Source organism: Peromyscus eremicus, chromosome 20 (genome assembly GCF_949786415.1).
Source record: "Peromyscus eremicus chromosome 20, PerEre_H2_v1, whole genome shotgun sequence".
Classification (NCBI taxonomy): domain Eukaryota; kingdom Metazoa; phylum Chordata; class Mammalia; order Rodentia; family Cricetidae; genus Peromyscus; species Peromyscus eremicus.
Genome location: NC_081436.1, coordinates 29,212,206 through 29,236,141, shown reverse-complemented (window position 1 = coordinate 29,236,141; position 23,936 = coordinate 29,212,206). Strand labels below are relative to the sequence as shown.

The 23,936-nt window shown below is 40.0% G+C and overlaps 1 protein-coding gene across 1 annotated transcript in view; it reads right to left on the bottom strand.

The window, feature by feature from the left end:
• Ptk2 (protein tyrosine kinase 2) overlaps positions 1 to 23,936 on the bottom strand; it is a 226,562-nt gene that overhangs the window by 113,515 nt on the left and 89,111 nt on the right. The window contains exons 4-7 of the mRNA XM_059247674.1: positions 20,088 to 20,254; positions 14,382 to 14,469; positions 9,995 to 10,074; positions 9,726 to 9,788 (exon numbers count right to left, since the gene is read on the bottom strand). Of these exons, the coding sequence (XP_059103657.1) occupies positions 9,726 to 9,788; positions 9,995 to 10,074; positions 14,382 to 14,469; positions 20,088 to 20,254 (398 nt within the window). The remainder of the gene's footprint in view (positions 1 to 9,725; positions 9,789 to 9,994; positions 10,075 to 14,381; positions 14,470 to 20,087; positions 20,255 to 23,936) is intronic.

Sequence of the window (23,936 nt, the reverse complement as noted above, 5' to 3'; positions counted from 1 at the left end):
CCAAAGGCAAAGACAGCTATCTAAATTTTAACTCTCTCTCATGAAACCAGGCAGGGATATGTATATCATCCACCTTCAATGAGAAGTCGGTTCTCTCTGAGCTGTATTTGGCCATAGCTTAGACATGACAAACTGTTCTGCAACAGCTTCACTTCATGTCTTGTGCCCAAATCCTATATAATTGTCCCATATGTAAACAAACATACACAACATAAACAGAACCACTGGCTTTTACTATAACTCAACTATATTAGTAGTTACCAAAAAAATATATCCAGAAGGCATCCAAATCCATCAGATCAAAAAACAAAACTATAGCAACAAAACAAACAAAAACTTAACTCAAAGGACAATTTGAGGATACTGCTAAACTCCAATTCCTTGGGCAAACCATTAGGGTATTAGGCTCCTTCTTTGCTTCAGTGTGACTATGGAGGACACACACACAGATGATAGGCTAATAATATCAGAGTTAGAGTGGGGCTGCTCAACACTGTAGCAAATGGCTACATATAAATTACCTAAACTAAAAGTTCTGGTCCTGGTTTTAGCAGCTCTATCTCCAGGGCTCAAAATTCCCACATGTGGATAATGCCTACTGACTGGACACAGCAGGGCAGACCCAGAATGGTTCTACTACCCTCAGCAGAAGGCCAAGGCACATGGCTGCGTCAAAGTGGTGACCGCAGAATTTTCAGCACCCTTCCTGCCCTGTGCACCTGAAGGCTTCTCGGTAAGGGCAGAGATGAGTAAGAATAATACTGGGCACGGAGACAGTTACCATGGGGACAACCACATAAGTGCTAGGGTTCCTCAAATAGGGGAGCAGGCATAGAGGGATATGGCAAGCTGGCCCACAGTGCTGAAATAGCATCAAGACAGAGAGCCCACAGAACTGTCCTCAGCCTAGAGCCTTTTCCTGAAAGCACTTACAAGTGTTTGACCCTGGTAGCAAAAAGGGTTCCTACTGACATGTGTTCTACATTCACATTATTTTCACTTAAGCTACAGGGAACCTGTGCACATCTGGTTTCTCCCGACAGATGGCCTCATTTTGGTTATTGGTCTTTTTAAAAGATTTCTTGGTTTGTTTTTCTTTCTTCCTTTTTTCTTTTCTTTTCTTTTCTTTTCTTTTCTTTTCTTTTTTTTAAAGACAGTCTTATGTAGCTTATGATCCTTCTTCCTAGGCCTTCCAAGTGCTGGTAAGACACCTGGCTTATACTTTTTCTTTCCTTAGGTGAAATACCAAGATAAACAAACAACTAACCTGCTAAGGTGTGAAAAGTTCTAAAAGCTAACATTGCTCCAAACCATGATTCTGTTCTCTCTGCCTCTGTCAACCTCGAAGCCCTTTCACTTCTGCACAAACTGTCCTGCCATTCAGCAAGTGTGCTCATGCTTGGGGAGTTGTAGTCGCTGTATCAACAACTCACAGCCTTGCCTTCCTCACTGACACCATACTGGCATCCAGAATGAAACAGACAGGAAAGCAGTGTGTGCAGGAGGACTCTTCTCCAGCCACAATACTCACAGTGTTCCAGACTTATGGAGCTATTCAAAGCCTGAGGTCTCACTCTGCACATATATGTTCAGGTCCACAAACCACAGCACAGTAGGCCTTTGGTAACCTCAGATTAGACTAAGCACTACTTACATATTAAAGAGGAACTAAGTGTGAAAGTGAATCCTGCATCGATGTAAACCCCATTCCTCTTTCAGCAATGTTTCTGAGAAGTCTAGCCTTGTCTGGTGACTTCAATACTTGTGCAGTATTGAGTGCCCCATCCCCAAGCCCTTACCTCAGCTAACTTTAAGTCACAAACTTATTCATGGGATACAGAATATCTAATCAGAGTTGGATGCTCTGTTAAGTATAAGGAATTCAGGCAGATCCCTATGTTGATGCTGCTCACATTCTCCTAGGGAAAGAAACAATAACAAAAACAACATAGCAAAATACACTACACGGAAAGATGATTAAAATGGTTTAAAAGGCAGAAGTAAATTTGTAGCAGAGGGAAGAGACATTTTTCTCAGTGGTGCAGCCACTGGGAAGTTGCCATGTTCCTCCTGTAAGTAACTCCTTACCCAAGTGCTTATAAGTATCCCTGACTGGTTAAATTCTCCTTCTCCTCAAAAACAGCAAAGTGAGAAGTTAAGGGTTCCAGTTGGTAGGAGTCCACCCTCACAAACACCACCTCAGAAGTCTGCATTTTAACAGTGCATTACACTTGCAGTGTGATCCTTTTCTCTAAGCCTGTGGCCTCCTGCTGCAGCCACCTTCTACTTATTGGCTCTCATTTTCAGATGTACACGGAAGTCTCATCTAACTTCTACCCAGTCGGTTCCTCAGGAATATGAAGGGGCAAGTGAGGTTGGACCCTCACTGCCACATTACTGTCTACCTGCCAAAAGAAAAGGTACCCATTCTGTCATGCTTAGAATGACAAGAAGCAGTGAAATCTTTAGTTTGTGGAAGAAAACACACACACACACACACACACACACACACAAAGTATTCAAATAGTGTGTTCCTACAATTAGAGGCTCATCTTTTTTTCCCCGAGACAGGGTTTCTCCATGTTATTTCAGTGCCTGTCCTGGATCTCACTCTGTAGACCAGGTTGGCCTCGAACTCACAGAGCTCCACCTGGCTCTGCCTCCCGAGTGCTGAGATTAAAGGCGTGCACCACCAGTGCCTGGCTTCGCCTTATTATTTTAAACATAATCAAAACTATTCTTTTGAAATGTGGTAAAACTGAGGAGCATTCTGTATTAGGCTGTAAATCACCACACATATCTTTAAATTTTCTTCTAGTAGTATCTGATGAAGTTTATGGACTATTTAATGATTTTTCCCTTTTTTTTTTTGTTTGTTTTTGTTCTGTGTTTTTTTTTTTTTTTAATTTAAATGCCAAATGCTGTTTATTGAAGGAGGGAAGAGGTCTTAAATACAGGCTTACAGCACAATGGGAGAACCCCAGGAGGCAGAAGTTCGCTACCATGTTTTACAATCTTGCATCTAAGCTGTTAACGCCCATTATGCAGGATACACAGACAAGGAACATCCCTTAAGCATTCAGGAGGGTGGAACCCGGCAGGGAATTAGCATAGGGAGGATATCAAGGTCAAGGTCAGCAAGCAAGGCAACAGTTACCCAAAACTGGGGCCAGGGCCCTACAGGTCCCCCTTTTACTAAAAAATGAGCTTCTGACTTAGGTTGCGTGAGAAGTCAGCAGGCCACCTTATCCATCATGGAGACGCCTGCCAGGCCACACAGGCCTGGGTCTTAGGTTGGTGAGCACCCCCCAGGCATTACCCGTCTCTGAATACTCTTAATGACTTTTCTTATGGAAAAAGAAATAGGATCTTAAAGCTGGTAATGAACAGGCAATATTCCAAATCTGCAGCATTTGGCTTTTTTGTTTTTGTTTTTGTAATGAAAAAGTATATAAATTGTAAATGGCTCTGAGGTACCCACCAAAAAAAAAAAAAAAAAAAAAAAAAAGAAGTAGAGAAAGCAATGCTGAGCCTGGCCTGGATGGAGGAGAGGTCAATTCCTAGGCACAGTACAAGCCAGGTATGGCAAATAAAAGTCACAAGCATCCCTTTAGCCAACACCATTCCTAGGACACAGACCAGCCTATGCAATACATATGTACAATGGAAGATAAGAACTAAACAAGGTGTCTGTAAATATCCATGAAGCACTGAGGAAATTAACTATTAATCTAGAAATATTAACAATAAATATTTCTTTCAAGAAACGAGGGGAGGAAAAGATTCCAAAATGACTGAAAGAATTTTGCCACCAAACACTGCATATAAAATAACTTCTACGGCTGGGCATAATGACCTTGTAACCCCAGCACGTGGGATATGGAATGGATCAAGGTCATTCTAGGCTACACATCAAATCCAACATCAGCTTGGGACTAGCTCAAAAAGCCAAAACTAACAAGTAAACAAAATTAAAACACATGTACTTATAAGTAACCTACTTATAAGTACGTTGGAAAAAGGAAGACAGGAATGGTGGAACATGTCTACAATCCTGGCGTCTTTGAAGCTGAAGCAGGAGGATCCCAAGTTCTAGGCCAGTCTGGATTCTATAAGTGAAACCCTGACTTAAACACACACACATACACACGAGTAATGAATAATAGCTACAAACAGACTGAGATACTGTAAAGATGGTTTGGTTGGTAGAGTTACTACAATGTGCAGGTCTGCAGGATGCCCTGGCTGTATACATAAAGCCCCGTGGGGCCCTCTACTGAGATTCGTGGCTGAAGCTATGAGTAAGTCTGAAATTTGGACACTGAACTGGGAACTGAGGGTGGCAGAAGTGGTGTCATTCCTGGCTCTGCTCAGAAGTCACCACTGCAGTGTTCAGGAATGAAGCCCCTGCAGCCAAACTCACCGTCTAGGATTAGTTGGAGGCCTAAATGGGAGTCAATAGTAGCAGAAGACTTAAACAGCCCTAGCATGACAAGATTAGTACTAAGTACAAAACCCAAGTCAGCTATGCAAAAAAAAAAAAAAAAAAAATGGTGAGGAAATAAAACTGAACATGCACATATGGACACATAGGTTACTGAGAATGAAGGAAAAGCTAGCACCACGGAGCCTGGACTTGCAGTGGGAAGGCTCATAACCATCTGTAACTGCAGCTTCAGAGCATCTGACACCCTCTTTAGATTTCTTCAGGCACCAAGCATGCATATGGTACACATATATCCATATAGGGAAAGTATTCATGCACATAAATTTCTTTTAAAAATCTAAAAAAAATGGATAAAATAGACTAAGGCAAAAAAAATCAAAACTAAAAAATTATTAGACAGAGAGATCACTATACAGAATTTTTAAAAAAGACTTATACATTATGTTTTTATGACTGAACACAGAGCCTCCAAACAGAAAGCTAACATTTAAGACCCATGAGAGTAAACCAACAAGGCCATTATGATAATCGTGTATTTTACTTTGCTTCTTTTAATGTTCTATAAAGACACAACACACAGTACATGTAGTAAGAAGGCTGAGTACAAAATAAACACACCCATGCACATTTATGTGTGTGCAGTAAGTACTGTGCATGGAACACAAGCCTTGGAGAGTGTTGGGCTCTGAGATAGATCCCTAGTCAAAAATGAACTTTTTAATCCAGGCTAAAACACTTATAAACGTCCATGATATGAAACAAATAGAGAATTATGTTAAGTGGAGATTGGGTGGAGACATATGAGTGAGCCATCACTGTACAATTCTCTCCATTCTGTCATGTATTTCACGCATTTAGATAACAAAACATGGTGGGGGTGGTCTTAACCTATCCATTAAGATACATTCACTACATCAAGGGCACTTCTCAAACCATGCTCTGATAACATTAGGATAACAGGGAACCTTTAAAAAACAAACAAAAAAATCAGCCAGATCTGGTACATATACTGTAACTTGAGTTGCCTCATGAGACTGAGGCAAAAGGATCATGAATCAGTCTGGGCTATATAGTAAGATTTTTTTTTTTTTCCAAAAAACTAAACATAACACAAAGTAAGCAAACACACACATTAGAAAGGTAAGAACAGAAATCAATTTACTGATTTAATTTTTCTTTAAGATTTTTTTTTTTTAAATTTTATGGGTATGGGTGTTTTGTGTACATGTATTTCTGTACATATGTGTGCCTGGTACCTGAGAAGCCCAGAAGGTGTCAGATCCCTTGGTACTAGAGTTACAGATAATTGTGAACTACTGTGTGGGTGCTGGGAATCAAACCAACATCCTCTGAGGAACAATAAGTGCTCTTAACCACCAAACAATCTCTTCCCAATTAATAAATATTTTAAAACAAACATTTAACAATCTTTTAAAGTTTTTTTTTTTTTAATGTATATATCTGTGTGGGTATCCATCTGAGCGTATGCCACATGTACGTTTGTGCCCATGGAAGCCAGAAGAGGGTGTCAGATGAACTAGAGTTAGAGTTATAAGTGGTTGTGAGGCCTTTCACCAAATGGGTACTGGGAAACAAACTTGGGGGTCTTCTGGAAGAGCAAGAAGTACACTTAACAGCTCAGTCATCTTTCTAGCTTCCACATTTAACAATCTTAAGTCACTGAACATCTTAAAAACAAAGATAGAAGCAAGCCCACCTCATTTCCATCCCTTGCCACAAAAAGTACAATAGGAGACAGGTCTCAAGATGAGAAAAAAATAACCAGACTACTAGATTAAGAAACATAAACCCAGCAATTGAGGCACAGGCAGGCAAGGCCAGCCTGGTCTAGTAAGATTCAGGACAGCCAGGGCTACAAAGAGACGCTGTCTCAAAAAACTATTTAAGGGCTGGAGAGATGGCTCAGAGGTTAAGAGCACTGACTGCTCTTCCAGAGGTCCTGAGTTCAATTCCCAGCAACCACATGGTGGCTCACAACCATCTGTAATGAGATCTAGCACCCTCTTCTGTATACATAATAAATAAATCTTTAAAAAAAAAAAAAAACTATTTAAAAAAGCGAAAACAAACAAAAAAACCAGACAGACAAGTATCTGTATAATGAGTGTCACATATACAAAGGGGACAGGGAACATTCACAACTGACACCGCAGACACAGGGCTGAAGTGGCAAAGACTCAAGACTAATAAAGAAAAACAGATGTATTAGAAATGTCAGCAAAGCATTGGAGCACACACCTGTACTCCCAGAACTTGATGGGCCAGGCAAAAGGACAGAGTGCTGAAGGTCAGCCTAGGCTACAAACAAGACCAAGTTCACCCAAAAAGAAAGCAAAAGACATAGACCCTATGTAAGAGTAAGATAAAATAGATACAAGTGAGAGGTATTTAATTTTATCAGTAATCAACATATCTAAAACAAGCTATTGCTACAGATGGTTGCTATCCTATAGAAAATAATGAACAGCCCAATACCTTGACAGGCATTACATGTTACTATCAGAACTAGTGTGTGATCAGATGAAAAAGAGCATACCAGCCTGATGAGTCCTGCACTAACACATTTTCACTTGGCAACATGGAAAGACTGGTCTCTTATTTTTTTAAGCAAAGCTGGAGTTTATTAAGGTCTTAGTTTTTACACAGATTAGTACAGGTTAGTTAAGGGGTTGGTCAGGAAGCAAGGGAAGGGGGAGAAAAGCAGGGGAAGAAGGAGGAAGAGAGGAACAAGCTTAAGAAAAGGACAGGTGTATACACTTAAGGGTGGATGTGGGCTTCTTCAGAGGATGCCCTAGAAACACACCTTCAACATAAGGCTGGATGAAATGGCAGGGTTCACCCATTTTGAAAGAATTAAGTTCTTTATTAAGACTGAGAAGGTGTTAAGGTAAGTCCTGGGATATAAAGGATTGTTTTTCCCACTCTTTGACAATGTAATTTAAATTTTCTCTAATTAGAGAACATTTCATTACCTTTGAAAAAAACTAAATCCATTCAAAGGTGCTCCTAATTAACCCAACTGATGAGCCCTACACTCTTACTCATTTTTGCCTGTGTTCTTTGGAAGAGCTCTACACGGTTAGGTTTTATGCTGGCTGATCATCTTCCCTCTGCACAGAGGTGAATACAGTCAACTCACACTCAGTGCTGGGATCATGATATACAATTCTCTGCTGATATCAATAGGCAGGCACCAGCATGACAACCACTGTATACCTCTCAAAGGGCTTCTGGAAGCAGCAGGGGAAGAGCAAGGCCTGGAGCCAAGCACTCTGCACATGCAGCCACCACTCAGCCATCACCAATCCTTGGAGGTGGAAGTAACATCAGAGACATGATTTAACTGCTTAGCCACTGTGGCAGGAGTGCAAAAGCTCAGGTGTTTAGAGGTGAAGCACAAACAAAGGAGCAGCGCAAACTTACAGTCACAGGATGTGAGACTCCCTTTGTTGCAGTAGCCACGTTTACCTGTGTGATCACCACACATTTACACAAACTGACCACTTCAAACTGTCATTCAGCCATGTCCTCTACATGGGATCTGATTTACATGCTTGTTCTGTCTCTTTCTCCTGTGTTCAAGTAGTAATAAATACAAGCCCTGACCCCTGTAATCTCCACAGTCCATTTTTTGATTTCTTACAAAAACACCACACCACAATTTTCAAGGTGCCAGGTAAGACCCCAATTCTTCCTCTTTTGTTACTTTACTCTCCTGTTACCTGATTTTCTCTAATTTCTAGAAGCCAATTTTACATCAACTGTAGTACAAATCTTGGTTCATTTCTAATTTAGGAACTTAAATCTAAAACTTTCTCCAAATATTTCACCCAGATGGAAACCTGTAATCCCAGGGCGTGAAGACAGGAGGATCAGAAGTTCAAGGCCAGCAGGCAAAAGGAAACCCTATCTCATACAACCATGACTACCAAAAACAAAACAAAAAACCTACTGACAAGCAACCTTTAATGATTTCTCTAATTCTGGAAATATGCATTGTAAGCATGAAGGAGTCTTTTAAGGCTGAAGAATGTAGCTATTTTAAATAAAAAACAAACTACAGTGAATGCTAGACCTAAACGATCCAATAAAGGGCAGTAAAAACTCTCCTAAGTGACTTCTTTTGTACTCCTCTCATCAGTCAGTGGACACAATGCATGTGACATACCTTCATAACCTATGTATTGTCTGCTATGCATACACTGTCATGAACCTAAGGAAAGGTATCTTTAGGCTCGTAAAGTAGAAGCTGAATGAGCTTTGGGCACTTTGAAACATGATGGACAGCTTGGACCCGAGGAGGCTTACCAAGAGCCAAAATGACCCTGTTCTATCTATTACTAACAGTGAGTGATCGCTTTGCAAAATACTTCTACTTTTCTTTTTCTGTGGTCATATCTGCCTTGCAACCTCCTATTTTCAAGATAGGGGAATATTAAACTCTCATACTATAAAGACCTAGAAAGTCTAAATAAATCTAAAACCATTACAGTCTTCATTACAACAGAGGAGCTCTGGATGACCTTTGATATTAGTTTAGCAAATCTCTCAAAATACCACAAAAACTTCAATCAAATACAGTCAGAAACAATAGTGGTAAATGACAGTAAAATGGAGCTTCACGCAGACACAATAAATATCATTATCAACAAGATAGTGTAGAATTTCTATCAAGACACAAGGTCCAGTTTCCCTTAGACGTATTTAAAACAACCAAATACAATAGACTAATATACAAATTAATATCATTACCAGAAATTTTTTTAATATTCTTTTATTCTGATACATGAGTAGTAAATAACTCTCATTTCTCCATTCGTTAAAAAAGAATCCTTAATTGAACTGCAGAGAAAGTGAATGATTAATAACCAATTTATGGGCAATTCTTTTTTGGGAGGTGAGGGTTGGGGATTTGAGACAAGTTTTCTCTGTGTAACAGCTCTGACCATCCTGGAACTCGATTTGTAGACCAGGCTGGCCTCAAACTTTAAAAAAAACAAATACATTTGTGTATGCATACATGTATGTATGTTGGTACACATTAGGGCACACACATTATTAGCCATAAGGCATTTATATCAATGTATTTAAATGTTTGTGAATAAAATTAAGGCCATGAAGATTTTTTTCTTAAAAGTCCTTTCTCCTCCAAATATAGACTGGGAAGTCCATCATTTCAGGCAATTTCTAAATAGAGATGAGCTAGGAAGGGGTGCATTCAGAGTCTGAATGGACAGTTCAAGAATGCAGTACTTACTCTAACACTTCATAGTTGGACTTCTTCTCTAGGGCATTGCCCCGCATCTCCCAGTAGGATCTCCTGAAATCAGGGAACACAAAAACTGACATGTGTATATATGGAATGTTTAGGCTGTTGAATAATAAACAATTGAGAAAGACAGATGCAAATAATATTTAAGTAATATGGAATCCTCTCTCAATTTAGTCACAATTTTACTGGTAATTTTATAAAGAAGAAAGTACCTAGAAAACAAAACACAGAATCAATGTACTGTTACCACCTACCTAATTTCCAGACAACCCAACTTCAAAGCTATTTCTTGGTCTACTTGATCGGCTATCTCTAGCATGTAGTCACTCTTCACCTGAAATAAAGGAATGGGGAACAAGAATGTTTGCAATATGATCAGTCTCTAAATATTTGCTGAATGCTTTTTATATATTTGTCCACATTCTGTCAATAATTGTGCTGAATTCTGGATATAAAATAAGTAATACCAAAAATAACTAAAGACCTAAAGTCTTCTATGCACATGCACATGCATGTTCTAAGGTACAAGTGTGCAGGTCAGAGGAGAACTCTGTGGAACTGCTTGTCTCCATCTACCTTTACATGGGTTCCAGGAACTTAACTCAGGTTGCCAGGCTTACATGGCAAGCATCTTTACCAACCGAGCCTTTTACCAAAGCAGACTTTGTGCAGTTTAAGACTGTTTACCTGTGTGTAGCTTTGAACAACTGACACATCACACTACAACAATGCTCTACTGCAGAAACGAGCACCAAGAGCTACATATCTACTAAACTGCTGCACAATTTTTCTCTGAGCAATAATCCCAGTTCTCAAAGCATTTGGGGGGCTCAAAGCAAGGGCCACAAAAATTCATGTACTTCAAAACACACCGTGCAACCTCCAAGTCCCCACCAAACTGTCCACTCTATGTTATTGATTTGCAAAGCAACACACATGAAGTCTAACATAAAAGAACACTGGAGATGCCTCTGGCAATAAACACACGCAATTAAACACAGAGCCAGATGTAGTAGCACAATCCTGCCATCCCACAGTGAGTCTTTATCTCAAAACACTAAAAAGAGACCAGCAAGACGGCTGAGCAAATAAAAGCGCCTGTTGCACAGGCCCAATTACCTGATTTGGATCCCAGGAATCCACAGTAGAGAGAGAAAAGGGACTTCTGAAAGTTGTCCTCTGTCTTTCACACACACATTGTGGCATGTGATGCCAACATTCACACATATAAACCACACACATGCAAATAATAAATTTAAACACACACACATACACACACAGCACTCATGAATGACATCAGTACATCTGAATACCTGTCAGCATGAAGACATTTGCAAAGCTGTAATGCACACAATCTCCTCACAGATTTGCATTTAAGACACCAAAATCTGCAGTTGATTTTGAAGACAGGGGTCATGTACTCTGAACCTAAAGTGGAACACTGTCTGCCCTCACTCACAACGTATCTGTATTACTAAAATCTATAATCAATTACATTATGAGCAACACCAACAGAAATACTTGTCAAAACTGGTTTCCTCTCTTGCTATACACCTACTTTTTCATTGTCTTCAATTTTGTTTTTTGGTCTTCAAAGCCTAAATGTTCACTTTCTGGCTCCTTGCAGGAAAAGCACATTGACTACTGCCCCAAAAAACTTTCAACTATTATCTCCCAGTCTACCAGATTCTAGCTCAAGGATCTTGATCCCATTCATCACACAGCCATCACTGTGATCTTTCCTTGCAAAACCTCCAAGTCCCATGTCTGCCACTGCTTACCTACTTTAATTGCTTGGGCAAACCAACCTGTATTGAGTTCGAATGCCCTTTCTCTAAGCTTACTGCTGAGCTGCTAGAATAATGCAGTATAAGCTTCACTTATTCAGAACTCCCACAGGGACTTCCTACTTTCATAGAGAGAGGAAAGCCAAAAGACAGTTCAGTGGCTTTCAGTCACCCAGGGCAGGTTTCAGAGGCACCAGTGCAGACTTTCAATGCCATAATGATGATAAACAGAACATTAACCGAATGTCCAGTGGATCAATTACTGCAATTTCTAAGCACATTCACAGGTAGGAAAATCAATCCAGTGTACTAAGTCACTCATTAAAGCCAAGTGTATATTTAGTTGCAGAGGGAGGGGGAGCGTGAGAGCGCAAAGGGGATAATGTTAACAATCTTCAGGGGAAACACCCTCACATATCAGTTTTACTCCAAAATTCAGAGCAGTCAGTTCACAGCCTGAAACCACTTGTGGTCTGAAAACACTCATGTATTCTTCAAACAGCTGAAGAGACTTTGTGCAATGTCCCTCCACAGGCACCCTACGTCACAGCACGGCCTGCCTTCTGCTCCAGTGTCCTCTGCAGCCACTGAGCACAGTCACATCCCGAGGTTGTGCTGTAAGATTCAGGATTCCTCACCTTCACTGTTAATTTAAAAACTACAACTCTATTAATCCCATCAGAATGAATTGCTTTCATTTGTGAAATAAAGCAGATTGATCAAGCACTTCAGTATATTATATATATATGTATATATATATATATACACACATACATATATATATATATATATATATATACACACATACATATAGTCATATATCACAAAATGACATTCTAGTCAAAAAAATGACCACAAAAACAGTGTTTGTTCCTTAAGACCTGCACAGTGATATACCCATCTTAGTTTGTATTCTGTGATGTTTGCACAATGACAAAACTGCCCAGAGATGAATTTTTCAGAATATATCCCCATTATTAAATGATGTAGACTGTACCATACTTCAAACAGTAACTATACATACAGCTATCCATTCTCACACTGAGTTAATCCATTACAATGTTCATTCAGTCTGGACACCAGCATCTTCATAACCCCATTTTACTGCCTCAGAGAAAGCCTGAAGGTTACAGATGATCACAGAAGACTCACTAACTATTTAAGGAACATCTACTAACAGTAGTGTTTTATATAAATCACTTCTGAACCTTGTAATTATTCAGGGCAGACTTTATTAGCCCTGTTTTATATACAAAAAGCTCACAAGACAATTTACAAAGGGTCTCAAAAACAATTAAAAGAGACAGAGCTTAAAATCTAGATTTATCATCTCCAAAACTCAAGTTTTGATCGCACTTTCATTTTCTTGTGCACTTACACAATGTACCTGAGACTCTGAATAATCAAGGACACTGGCAAAACATACAGGAAAGGGGGTGACTGCAACATCTGTCACTTTTATTTCTTTTAAAGTGTTAGGTACTTGGTGAGCTATCATAAAAGCAGACACACACATAACAAGATAGTTTACTGGACTTTCTAAAGGTATGCTAATGATTTAGCAATTTTTAAAAAATAAAAAGGGGTGAATAAGAGAACTGCAGACAAGTGTTGACAACAGACTGGAAGGGTCATAGAAACACAGAGATGATGTGTCATCTCAGAGCACCAACTCACACCTGCTGTGTGGTTAGCAAATGGGAATGCTTGATCTTCAGTGGCCTGGCACTGTCTCCAGTCAGTGTTTAGAATGAACAGCAGGCACATGGTGAGGCCATCTAAACCTCCAGACATCAGACACGGCATTACAGGTTTTTGAGTTTGCCCTGCTGAATTTCCATCTTGCTTTGGTCCAGTATTTCACCACTATGTCCCCTTCCCCACTTTTGGAATGGTAATGTATATTCTATGTCACTGTTGTGCTGGAAGTGTGTAATATGCTTTATGAGTTTACAGGGGTTACAATTAAGAGGCTGCCTTGAGTCTCTGAAGAGACTGAGCTTTTAAACTGCACTGACACTAAAAGATGATGGAGACTTTTGAAGGTAGACTAAATGCATTTTGCATTATGATATGACTATAAGCCTATGGGGGCCAGGGAGTGGAATGTGGTAGTAGGAATGAGAATGGCCTCCAGAGACTCATTATGTTTGAATTCTTGGCCCCTAGTTTGTAGAAGTATTTGGGAAGGATTAGGAGATGTGGCCTTGTTGGAGGAGGTGTATCACTGGGGGTGGGCTTTGAGGTTTCAAAAGCTCATACTATTACCAGTTAGCTCTCTCTGCCTTGTACTTGCAGATCAAGATATAAACTCCCAGTTATTGCTCCAGAGTCATGCATATCTGTTTGCTGCCATGTTCCCCACCGATGGTCACTTAGTCACCCTCTGAAACTGTGAGCCCCAAATAAACTCTCTCTTCTATACATTGCATTGGTCATGGTGTCTTATCACAGAAAAAGTAAAGTAACTAAGACATGCCACAAGTAATTGCCTTTGGCTTTTTTAATGAGAAGTCTCATCTTCCTTTATTATGAAACTTGGCACGAAAAATTATCCAAGTTCACTGACAGCAATTTCTACATGACAAACTGACTGATGTTCAAGCACAATCACTGAACAGTGGTCAAGGGCCTACTGTCCACATACAATACAAGCATCTTTCAAGACGTGCCCAAGCATACAAAAATTTAAGAAGTGGAAAAAACAAGTTTTCAGGAGCTAACACCCTCTTTTAACACTGAACTACTCCATATTTATAGTCTCTCAAATACAAGGTTTAATATTATTCTAAAATAAAAACACAAAATAAAGATGATTCAAAGAAACAAAGAAGCATATGAAAGTTTTTAATACCTGTTGATAGAAGAAATTCAGTGTTGGTTTATCTTCAGTAAACTGGTTTAGAAATCCTTTTGGCAAGTAACGAATTCTCAACTCATATCTGAAAGATGATTCACAAAATAAAATGATTAGAAATAAATGATTTTCTCAATTTATAGTCTACAACTACCTTATTATTTTGAGTACCTCACTGCCAACTAACTTAGAAATACAATTTTGAAAGTAAGATCACAAACAATATTTCAACGGACAAACCTCGTGTGCCTATGCAGCAGGTGCTACAATTTAGTCACTCTGTGATAAGGCAGAGCATGAGAACAATGAAGGCCTGCACCACAGCTCACAGGTCAGGTGCCCCAACTCTGGCCCATTCTCAAACACCCCCACAGCTAATTTACACCAGGGACTGCATACTATGTTTGTAGTGTCTGGTGTTTCATTCAGCAACATGGAAATAAGAGTATATGCAACTAATAGCAGCAGTTCCATCCTCTTTGGAGGGCATACAAAAAAGGTACGACACATTATTTATCCTCAAAACTGACTGTGGCCATGGGAACTGTTTCAACCTTTTGACTGCTAGAATAATGCTACTATGAAAACTCATTTTTATTTTGTTTGTTTGTTTGTTTGTTTGAAGACCTGACTGGAGCTCACTATGTAGAGCAGGTTGGCCTCAAACTCACAAAGATCCGTATCTGCCTCTGTGAAGTCCTGGAATTAAAGGTATGTACCACCACATCCAAATGATTTCTAAAATTTTTGTATTGGTTTTTTTTCTGTGTGTGTGGTTTTATGAGACAGGATTTCTCTGTGTAACAGCTCTGACTGCCCTAGATCTCGCTTTACAGACCAGGTTGGCCTTGAACTCAGAGATCCACCTGCCTCTGCCTCCCGAGTGCTGGGATTAAAGGCGTGCGCCACCACCGCCCAGCTAACGGTAACTTTTGAGAAGAGTTCACTATCTACACACCAGGTCACCTGCAATCCTCAGAGGCATTCTGAGGCACTGAGGAAGGACGCTGTAGGTCACTTGAGAAGGCCAGTGCAGCTAGAGCAGAAGAAGCCAAGTCTGAGCAGAAAAAAAGATCCAGAGAGAAGTTGGGTCGCACAATCCCCTGCAAAGCCTGACTACAGAGCTTTCTCAAGGAGAAAGGAAGGCACTATCATGTCCTGAGCAGAGAAATGATATCACAGGGTTAAAGTTTCTCTTGACTAGGCCCACCATGAAGAGGCAGTATGGGCCAAGGAGGGAAGTGAGAGGAATAGGAGGTTTGCAACTCACTAAGAAATATTGACAAGTTAATATTCACCCGTTTTCATACACACACACACACACACACACACACACACACACACACACCCTGCACAGTCATGTGCAAATTAACTATAGCTATTAGGAAGCAATAAAGAATGTAGACGTAGAATTCCTCTCCAGCAAAAACATGTAAGTGTGAGCAAGAGCAGAATAAAACAAGAGACACCATGACTTCACCCAAAGAGGAACTAAATCCACTTTGCTTGCTGTAGAAAGGTACTAAAGGATTCTGTACTCTGTTTGGACACAGTACATTCAGTGTATCTTACAAAAACTCTTTTTTCAGAGTGCTCTAATTTAACCCCAGTCTTATTTAATTCCAATCAGTAGTCCTTAGCCTGTGACACAAGACACCCACATCCTACTTCCCCATGCCTCCTCTTCATAAAGCTCAGAGTTTTCTTTACACTTCTGTTACCATGCTAAGAGCTATGTTGCTTCTCCATGGATTTCCAAAGACCAGTTAAATATAACATACCCCAAATAAAGTTTCCTTTGTTACCGCTTCAAAACAATCTGTCCTTGTAGTGCCACTGGTATCTTGCTTCCTGGAGCTCACACCAATTGTAAGCATAAGATGCCTACAAGTTAAACTGTTTCAGAAAAGCTAAAGTGCACTAAAAAGATCTATTAGCCCTGATACTAAGACAGATTAGCACAAAGTACAGCTAAACAAAGTATTAACAATACAGATAACCCTCACAAGCAATACAATATGGTGTGCACAAACTCATTCTTACACATCCAATCAAAAAAACAAAACAGAAAGGTGAAAACGCAAACACCCATCTAGTAAAAATTAACATACCAATCACTGCAAGGCAGACTCACTAACAGATGCTCTGACTGATGGATGATAGTGCAATGAAAACCACGCTCTCTGCATGGTCTGTGTCTCACAGAGAGGAAACAGTAACAGGAGAAACCTGAATGTCCCCACCACAGTCTAATGATCCCAACAGGGCTCCCTGGTAAATTTACTCTGCCAGAACAGGAGGGTCTCTGTGAGTTCAAGGCCAGCCTGTTTGACATAGCAAGCTCTCCATGTCAGCCAGGGCTACATAGAAAGACCCTGTCTCAAAAAATCGAAACAAAAAGAACACCTTGACTGTATAAGCTTTAAAAAACAAATAATCTTAATGACAAAACAGCAGACAAACCCAAATCAAGGGCAGTAAAAACAACCTAGACAGTGTTCTTCCAAAGTGTCAAAGTCAGCCAGGGCACAGGCAGACTTAGAGCACTGAACTGGCACCATGGTACTCCCTCTGGATCATGATATGTTACTGACAAGAGAAATGTAAGAAAAAAAATGCATGTGTCACAACGTGAAGTATGAATGAGGATATTACAATCTTAAACACAGAATCAGAGGCAGGATGTTTAAAAAAAAAAAAACTAGTTGAATACATTAATACGTCATTTCCAAGCAGACTAATAATATAAACAATATAATTAATGTTGGAACAGCATAAAAAGAATCTTGTGTAGGGACCCACAACACATTCACTTCCCATTACCTTTTCTTGTTTGTTTGTTCTGATAAAAGGTCTTGCTATGAAATCCTGGTTAGCCAGAAATTCACTAGGTAGTCCAGGCTGGCCAGAAACTCAGGGCAATCCTCCTGCCTTGGCCTCTCAAGTACGGGGATTAAAGACATGTACCACCATGTCTGGCCACACAACTACATACATTCATTCGAAAAAGGATGAAGACACCAATTAATCTCTGAAGGACAAAGACTCATCTGAACAGAATTTAAAAAAGCATCATAAAAATGTTTACTTTTCTCATCTGGTGTGGTGGTATGCCTTTAATCTCAACACTTGGGAGTTATAAATGGGGGAATCTTTGTAAATTCTAGGCTAGTCTGGTCTACATAGTGAGTTCCAGGCCAGCCAGGACTACACACTGAGAACCTATAAAGGATGGAAGGAAGGAAGGAAGGAAGGAAGGAAGGAAGGAAGGAAGGAAGGAAGGAAGGAAGGAAGGAAGGTGCTCTTCTCATGATGCCTGAGAACAAGTCAACATCCAGTATTGAATAAACACTTAAGAAATCCTCTGGTTGATGGGGAAAATTCAAGCAAAATCACCATGTTAAATTAGAATGACACTATCAATATATTACCTTACTCCATTTTCATTAAAGTATATTTTACTCTAGACCAATATAATCCCACGCACAAATAGAGGCAGAAACAGAGTGATGAGTATGACAGTTCCTGAGGGAGAAAGGTGAACAAACACAGACTCTGGGGTGGTAACACAGCTGAGCACTCAGAAATCAAAGCAATCCACCACCCGCTGGCACGGGGCAGTAGAGTATATTCACACACTTAGGCAACACACTTGATGTTTTATGAAAGCCACTAAGAAAGCTGGAGGCTCAAATGGGGCAAGTGAAAAATCATAAAGGGTAAAAGCAGAGGAGGACGCAGGATCAAGAAAGTTAGAAAGAGATGGAAAGCTAGCTTACTCTACAAGTACCAAAGACAGCATGAAAAAAAGAGACTCGGATTCTAATACAGGTTGATGAAAACACTTGCACGCTACACTTAAGAGTTTAGTAGAAGCTGAAACCTGAGAGGGACCACTGTCAGCAGAGCAGAAGGAGGAGAGGAGCAGTAGGAGCCAAACTACAAAACCAGCAAAACCTCTGGAGCTGGCCCTGCACATAAAGAAGCTACACAGGGCATTTCTGAGCAGAAATGACTCAAACATTGAAATTAGACCCTCAAGAATCTTTTTAAGCACTGCCTTGAAGACTCTTGGCCCCATCCCGCCACCCCTGCTCTTCTCTGTCCACCAACTTGAGGCTTTTGACCCAGATGACTGCAGTAGTTTGCTTCTGGTTTCTCTGTGCCCCATCCAAGGACATGTGAAGACTGAATAGAGAGCAGAGGCACAAGTACAAGCATGTACACATACACATTCCACATCTACATCACAAGGGCGAGAGGGAAGGAGGAGGTATATTACATCTTTACATTCTTTATGCAGATGAGTCTGCTTCCTCTGGTCATCTCTACAATGTTTTCAGCAATATTCAACTCTACATTCATGGGTTACTAATTTTTCAAACATCGAATCTTGTTTTACAAATAGTAATTGCTACTCTATTTTACTTGATTTAAGGTAAAATTAATTGGCTTAGAAGAACAACAGAAAAACTGGTGCTCAAGAGACTGAAATTCCCTGAGCATAAATTAGGAGAATGAAGTTTCTCCCTAAGGTGTCTGTGCAAAAAAAGAATGTAACATAATTGCAGCAAGTGAAAAACTGACATTATTTTTATTTGACATTTAGATATTTAATTTTTAAACATTAAATTGTCTGATTAAGTGTTTAGAAGTCAAATCTTCCTTCTATATCATTTGATATAAACCAACCTAATTATATTCTCCAGGAATAGCTTGCTTACCCCAGTTATCTGACAGATTCAAAAATACACTGCATTCTCTGATGAACTATACAACTGACACAAAACTGTATAAATTTGTATTTCATCTAAATAATCTGGCTTTCCCTGTTGATCCAGGACCTTGTTTAAGCTACTGAATTTCCTGAATGTATACCTAAGGGTACAACATGGAAGAGGTCCACTTTTTAAAAATATACTTCTCTCAAAACTAAGTATTTTAGCCGGGCGGTGGTGGCGCACGCCTTTAATCTCAGCACTCGGGAGGCACAGCCAGGCGGATCTCTGTGAGTTCAAGGCCAGCCTGGTCTCCAAAGCGAGTTCCAGGAAAGGCGCAAAGCTACACAGAGAAACCCTGTCTCGAAAAACAAAAAACAAACAAACAAAAAAAAAACTAAGTATTTTAGATTTAAGATTTTTCAACTGAAAAGATTCACTTACTCATAAAAATTAATAGGTAATAACAGGAAAAGGATAAATGCCTGGGAATTCTTTTACATCATCTTAAAATAACTTCAGTTTTATTCCTGTTTGAGCAGAAATCACTAAAGCTCACTCCCACTGCCATCCTATATGTGAACAACTGTGTGCCACTCTTTTCAGTTGAGGTTACTGGACACAGTATGCTCTCGGCCCACTGATAAGACCATCCGTCAGCTATGATCTCCTCCTGGACAAGTCAAGCCCCACTATATGAGAAGTCAACACTGGATCATACAGCAGCAGGCGGAAGTGCAAGCATCAAAGCACTGAGAACAACTGTGATCAACAAAGACCATGGTGACAGAAGACAAGGAAAGGAAAGAGACATGTTTAACTACATATTCTAAAGAGATCGCTGGTTAGTAACTACTAGTCAATCTCCTCTATACAGTGATCACCACAAGCAGCACAAAAGCTGACACACACATTCGTCCTCTTTGCATATTTTAACTCACAAAGTAATCCAACATAGTCACACCACAATGAATTAGACTCTTACTTCCATTCCTCTGGTGGGTGGGCGAGTTCATACTTCTCCCTCACACTGGAGACTCCCATATCCACATGCAGCCAGTGAACTTCCTCTGATCGCAGATGACTGAGGCGAAATCCATAGCAGGCTACGTGCTTTACTTTGTGACTGTCCACTATCTTCTGAATGATGCCCTAAAACATACCCCCAGAGAAATGATGGTTATAGATCAAAAAAAAAAAGTCCAGTAGTTAGTTATGAGAAATCTTAATAAGCACATCACATAAAATAAAATGTTACTTAATCTCATATTGGAATTATTATTTCTCATGCAGCAATATTTTTATGAACAAGGAAAACTTTGAAGGAAAAAAACATAAAAATATTCTCTTCCCAATTCTTTATTGGCAAACAAGGCAATATAAACATAAGACATTTCAGCAATTCTACCTTCACATCACCTCAATTCTGTCAGAGCAAACCAGACCTCTTAAGGTTCCACTTTCTGAACCAAGATCTTCTGAAAGACCAGGCTATAACATTAATATCTTTCTTTAAAAACAAAACAATAACAACAACAACAAAAAAAAAACTATGAGGTGTTCGATGGATTGGTCATAATCAATTTGATCTGCTTTGTACATTAGCATGTGGCAATTTTAAATGCCTCCAAACCCACTGCTTCTAACACTTACTATGCTCTCAGAGTTTGGGAGACAGATGCCTTATAATATGTCAACTGGGAAGGTGAAATTCTTCCTGGGGCTACGAGAAGGCAAGCTTTAGAATGGTCTTGTTCCTTGTACCCGCTGCCATGGGGAAGCCCAGGAAAAAAATACCCAAAATGATTGCAAATGTGTAAGCTATGTAGGGATGAGATTCAGTTACATGCTGCACTTTGTGTACAGGACATACAAAGTACAGCCCACTGTACTATCTCTCCAGTGATGAAGAAAATTTTCTTAAAGGAAGCAGACATAACCATTAAAATATCAACAACAAAAAATTACCAGTTTTTAAAACTCTGCAAGATAACTCAGCAATTAAGGGCACTTGTTGTTCTTGCAGAGAACCTGGGTTTGGTTCCCAGCAAAACTCACAACTGTCTGTAACGCCAGTTTCAAGGAAACTGATACCTTCTTCTGACCTCCTCAGGCACTACAGGTACATGGTACACTAACATGTACGAAAGTAAAACACTAACTCACATTTTAAAAAAGCTTTTCTTTTAATTTAGAAATTAACTGACACTTTAACTTTTAATGTAAGGCAAAATTTTAAGTTTTATACTTACTAAGGAATTTATTATGGTCCAGTGCTATTAATAATACAATAAAAGACATTCTCAACAGTCTTGGTCACCATTCCATTACTACGACCATGACCATGGCAACTCTTATAAAAGAAAGCATTTAACTGAGGGCTTGCTTACAGTTTCAGAGGTTTAGTCCATTATCATCTCTGTGTCATGCAGGCAGATGCTAAAATGGTAGCTAAGGAAGAGATTCTGCGATTGGCATGACTTCTGAAACTTCAAAGCCCACCAGCAGTGATGCACTTCCTCCAACAAGGCCACACACACTTCTAATCCTTTCAAGTAGTGCCACTCCCTGGTGACTAAGCATTCAAATGTACCTAGTTTTTTGCATAGAAAGTAGAGATTGTAACTCAGTTCCTCGTGCTTGCACTGTTACTCACTGGCCATCTCCCAGGCCCTCAACCTTCTCTATTGAAGAGAGGAGGGGAGGGGAGGGGAGGGGAGGGGAGGGGAAACAGGTACCATAAAAAACAGTTAGGGACAGTGAGGCTGTGTGTGCTATTCTGTGTCACGGGACCTGTGCATGGCAAGCTCTGAGACTCAAGTGGATGGGGTCGGCTAACTCCCTTTCAGATCTCCCAGTATGGAGTAGGAGGCCATGATCAACATGGGGAGTGACAAAGCATGGAAAAGGCAAGAGAGATTAGACATGACATCAGAGGAAACAAACAAAATAACAGGCTGCAAGAGTCTAAGACATATTCATAAGGAAAATGGATTCTCACCAAGACAAGAAAATGTCTTCAGTCTGCAGACCTCTGTGGAACTCAGACAGGCATAAGATATCCTTTCTGATGCAAAACCTAGAGAATTCCTGACAGCTGCTATAAATGATAGGACAGGTTGCATCCTATACAAAGTTATCCAACCACAGAGGGCCAGCTGGAGCTGACCTAGCCCAAGTTACAGTCTTAAATCCTGTGTTCTGACTGGGGGTGAACCCAAGGAAGGAACATAGGCTAACCTTAGTGACTCTCAAATCAAAGACCATTTGTATAGTTCTTCCTTACTAACCCAAGTCCCTCAGCTACAAGGTGCTGCTGCTCCAAAATACCTTAAAGGCACTCTTGTCTCTCTGTGCCAACTCTGCTATCTACACCAATGTATACTAACACTAGTCACACCAGTACATCACAGGCATCACATCACCTCCTCGCAGCTCAATCATATACACTCCATGTGTCAACCCAGCTCTAATCACCCTTTCATGTTCAACTGTCTTTCCTTCCTCACCTCCTCTGTTAGATATAAAGCCCTGCAGAACACAAATTATTTCTTACACTGATAACTGTCACCATTCACATACTACAGGGAATCCCATTCCAATGGGTGATGTCTCCAATGATCTTGTTAAAAGGTCACCTTCATATCCTTGTAGCTCATGGGTACCTACAGGAGCCCACTTGTAGCAAACCAGATTTAGTGAGGAACTTAGTCCAGCTCTGCAGTGAGCACTGGGAGAAAGCAGGCTTCTAGTCTTGGTGTTTTATGGAGCAGAAAATGAGTCTGGTCACATTTGGTCGTGCTGTCTGAAGAAACCCAAAATGACCTCAACCTGTGTTACAATAATAACGTGTCCCACACTACAGCATCTTAACGAATTACAATTCCAGTTTTCACTCTCCAGGAATCAGTCAAAAGCAGCAGGCATACAGAAATTTCACTTTTTTTCCCCCTGACCTCTTTGCTTTTCATTACACTTCAATACATACATCATTCTACCAATTTCTCTGGGCAGTGACAGACACTATGAATATACATCACAAGTTCCTAACTATGCTGCTGAATGTGCATACTCAGTAACCCAATGAATAAATCTGAAAACCAAAAACTTTGCTCTGGAGAACTCAAGTACTGTTGACAACTACTTGACAAGGAATGTGTTCTCAAGACACTGCACTGTTGCTTTGCAATGCTCCCATCACCACACAACACACACAAACACAAACACAGGTATTCTGGAACACAGGAATCATGAAAAGTGGCTTTAAGAGTATGCCACAGAAATTAGTTCATGTCAACTTTAACTTCGCATCCTAGTTTTGCAAGCCTTTAGCCATTTAGTCCTACGAAATAAACCATACTTGGCTACTCTGAAACCTTCAGTTCTCCATTTATGTCAGGATTCAAAAATATGAGTTTTCTGGGCTAAATACTAATAAGAGATATCTTTTTTTTTTTTTTTTTTTTTAATGTATACAGTGTTCTGCCTGCATGTAGGCCAGAAGAGGGCACCAGATCTCATTATAGATGGTTGTGAACCACCATGTGGTTGCTGGGAATTGAACTCAGGACCTTTGGAAGAGCAGCCAGTGCTCTTAACCTCTGAGCCACCTCTCCAGCCCCCTAATAAGAGATATCTTAAAAGAATATTTAAAGTTGAAAATAAGACAATGTTTGTGTCGAACTTTTTCAAGAACACAGCACTGAGTACATGTAGTCCTTCACTACTAATGGACTGTTGTAGTGAGAAAAGGAGATAGAAATGGAAAACAGTGTGGTGATACTTTGTTTGTGCTCTAACAAAGCTTGCCTGACGATCAGAGTGTGGAGCTAGC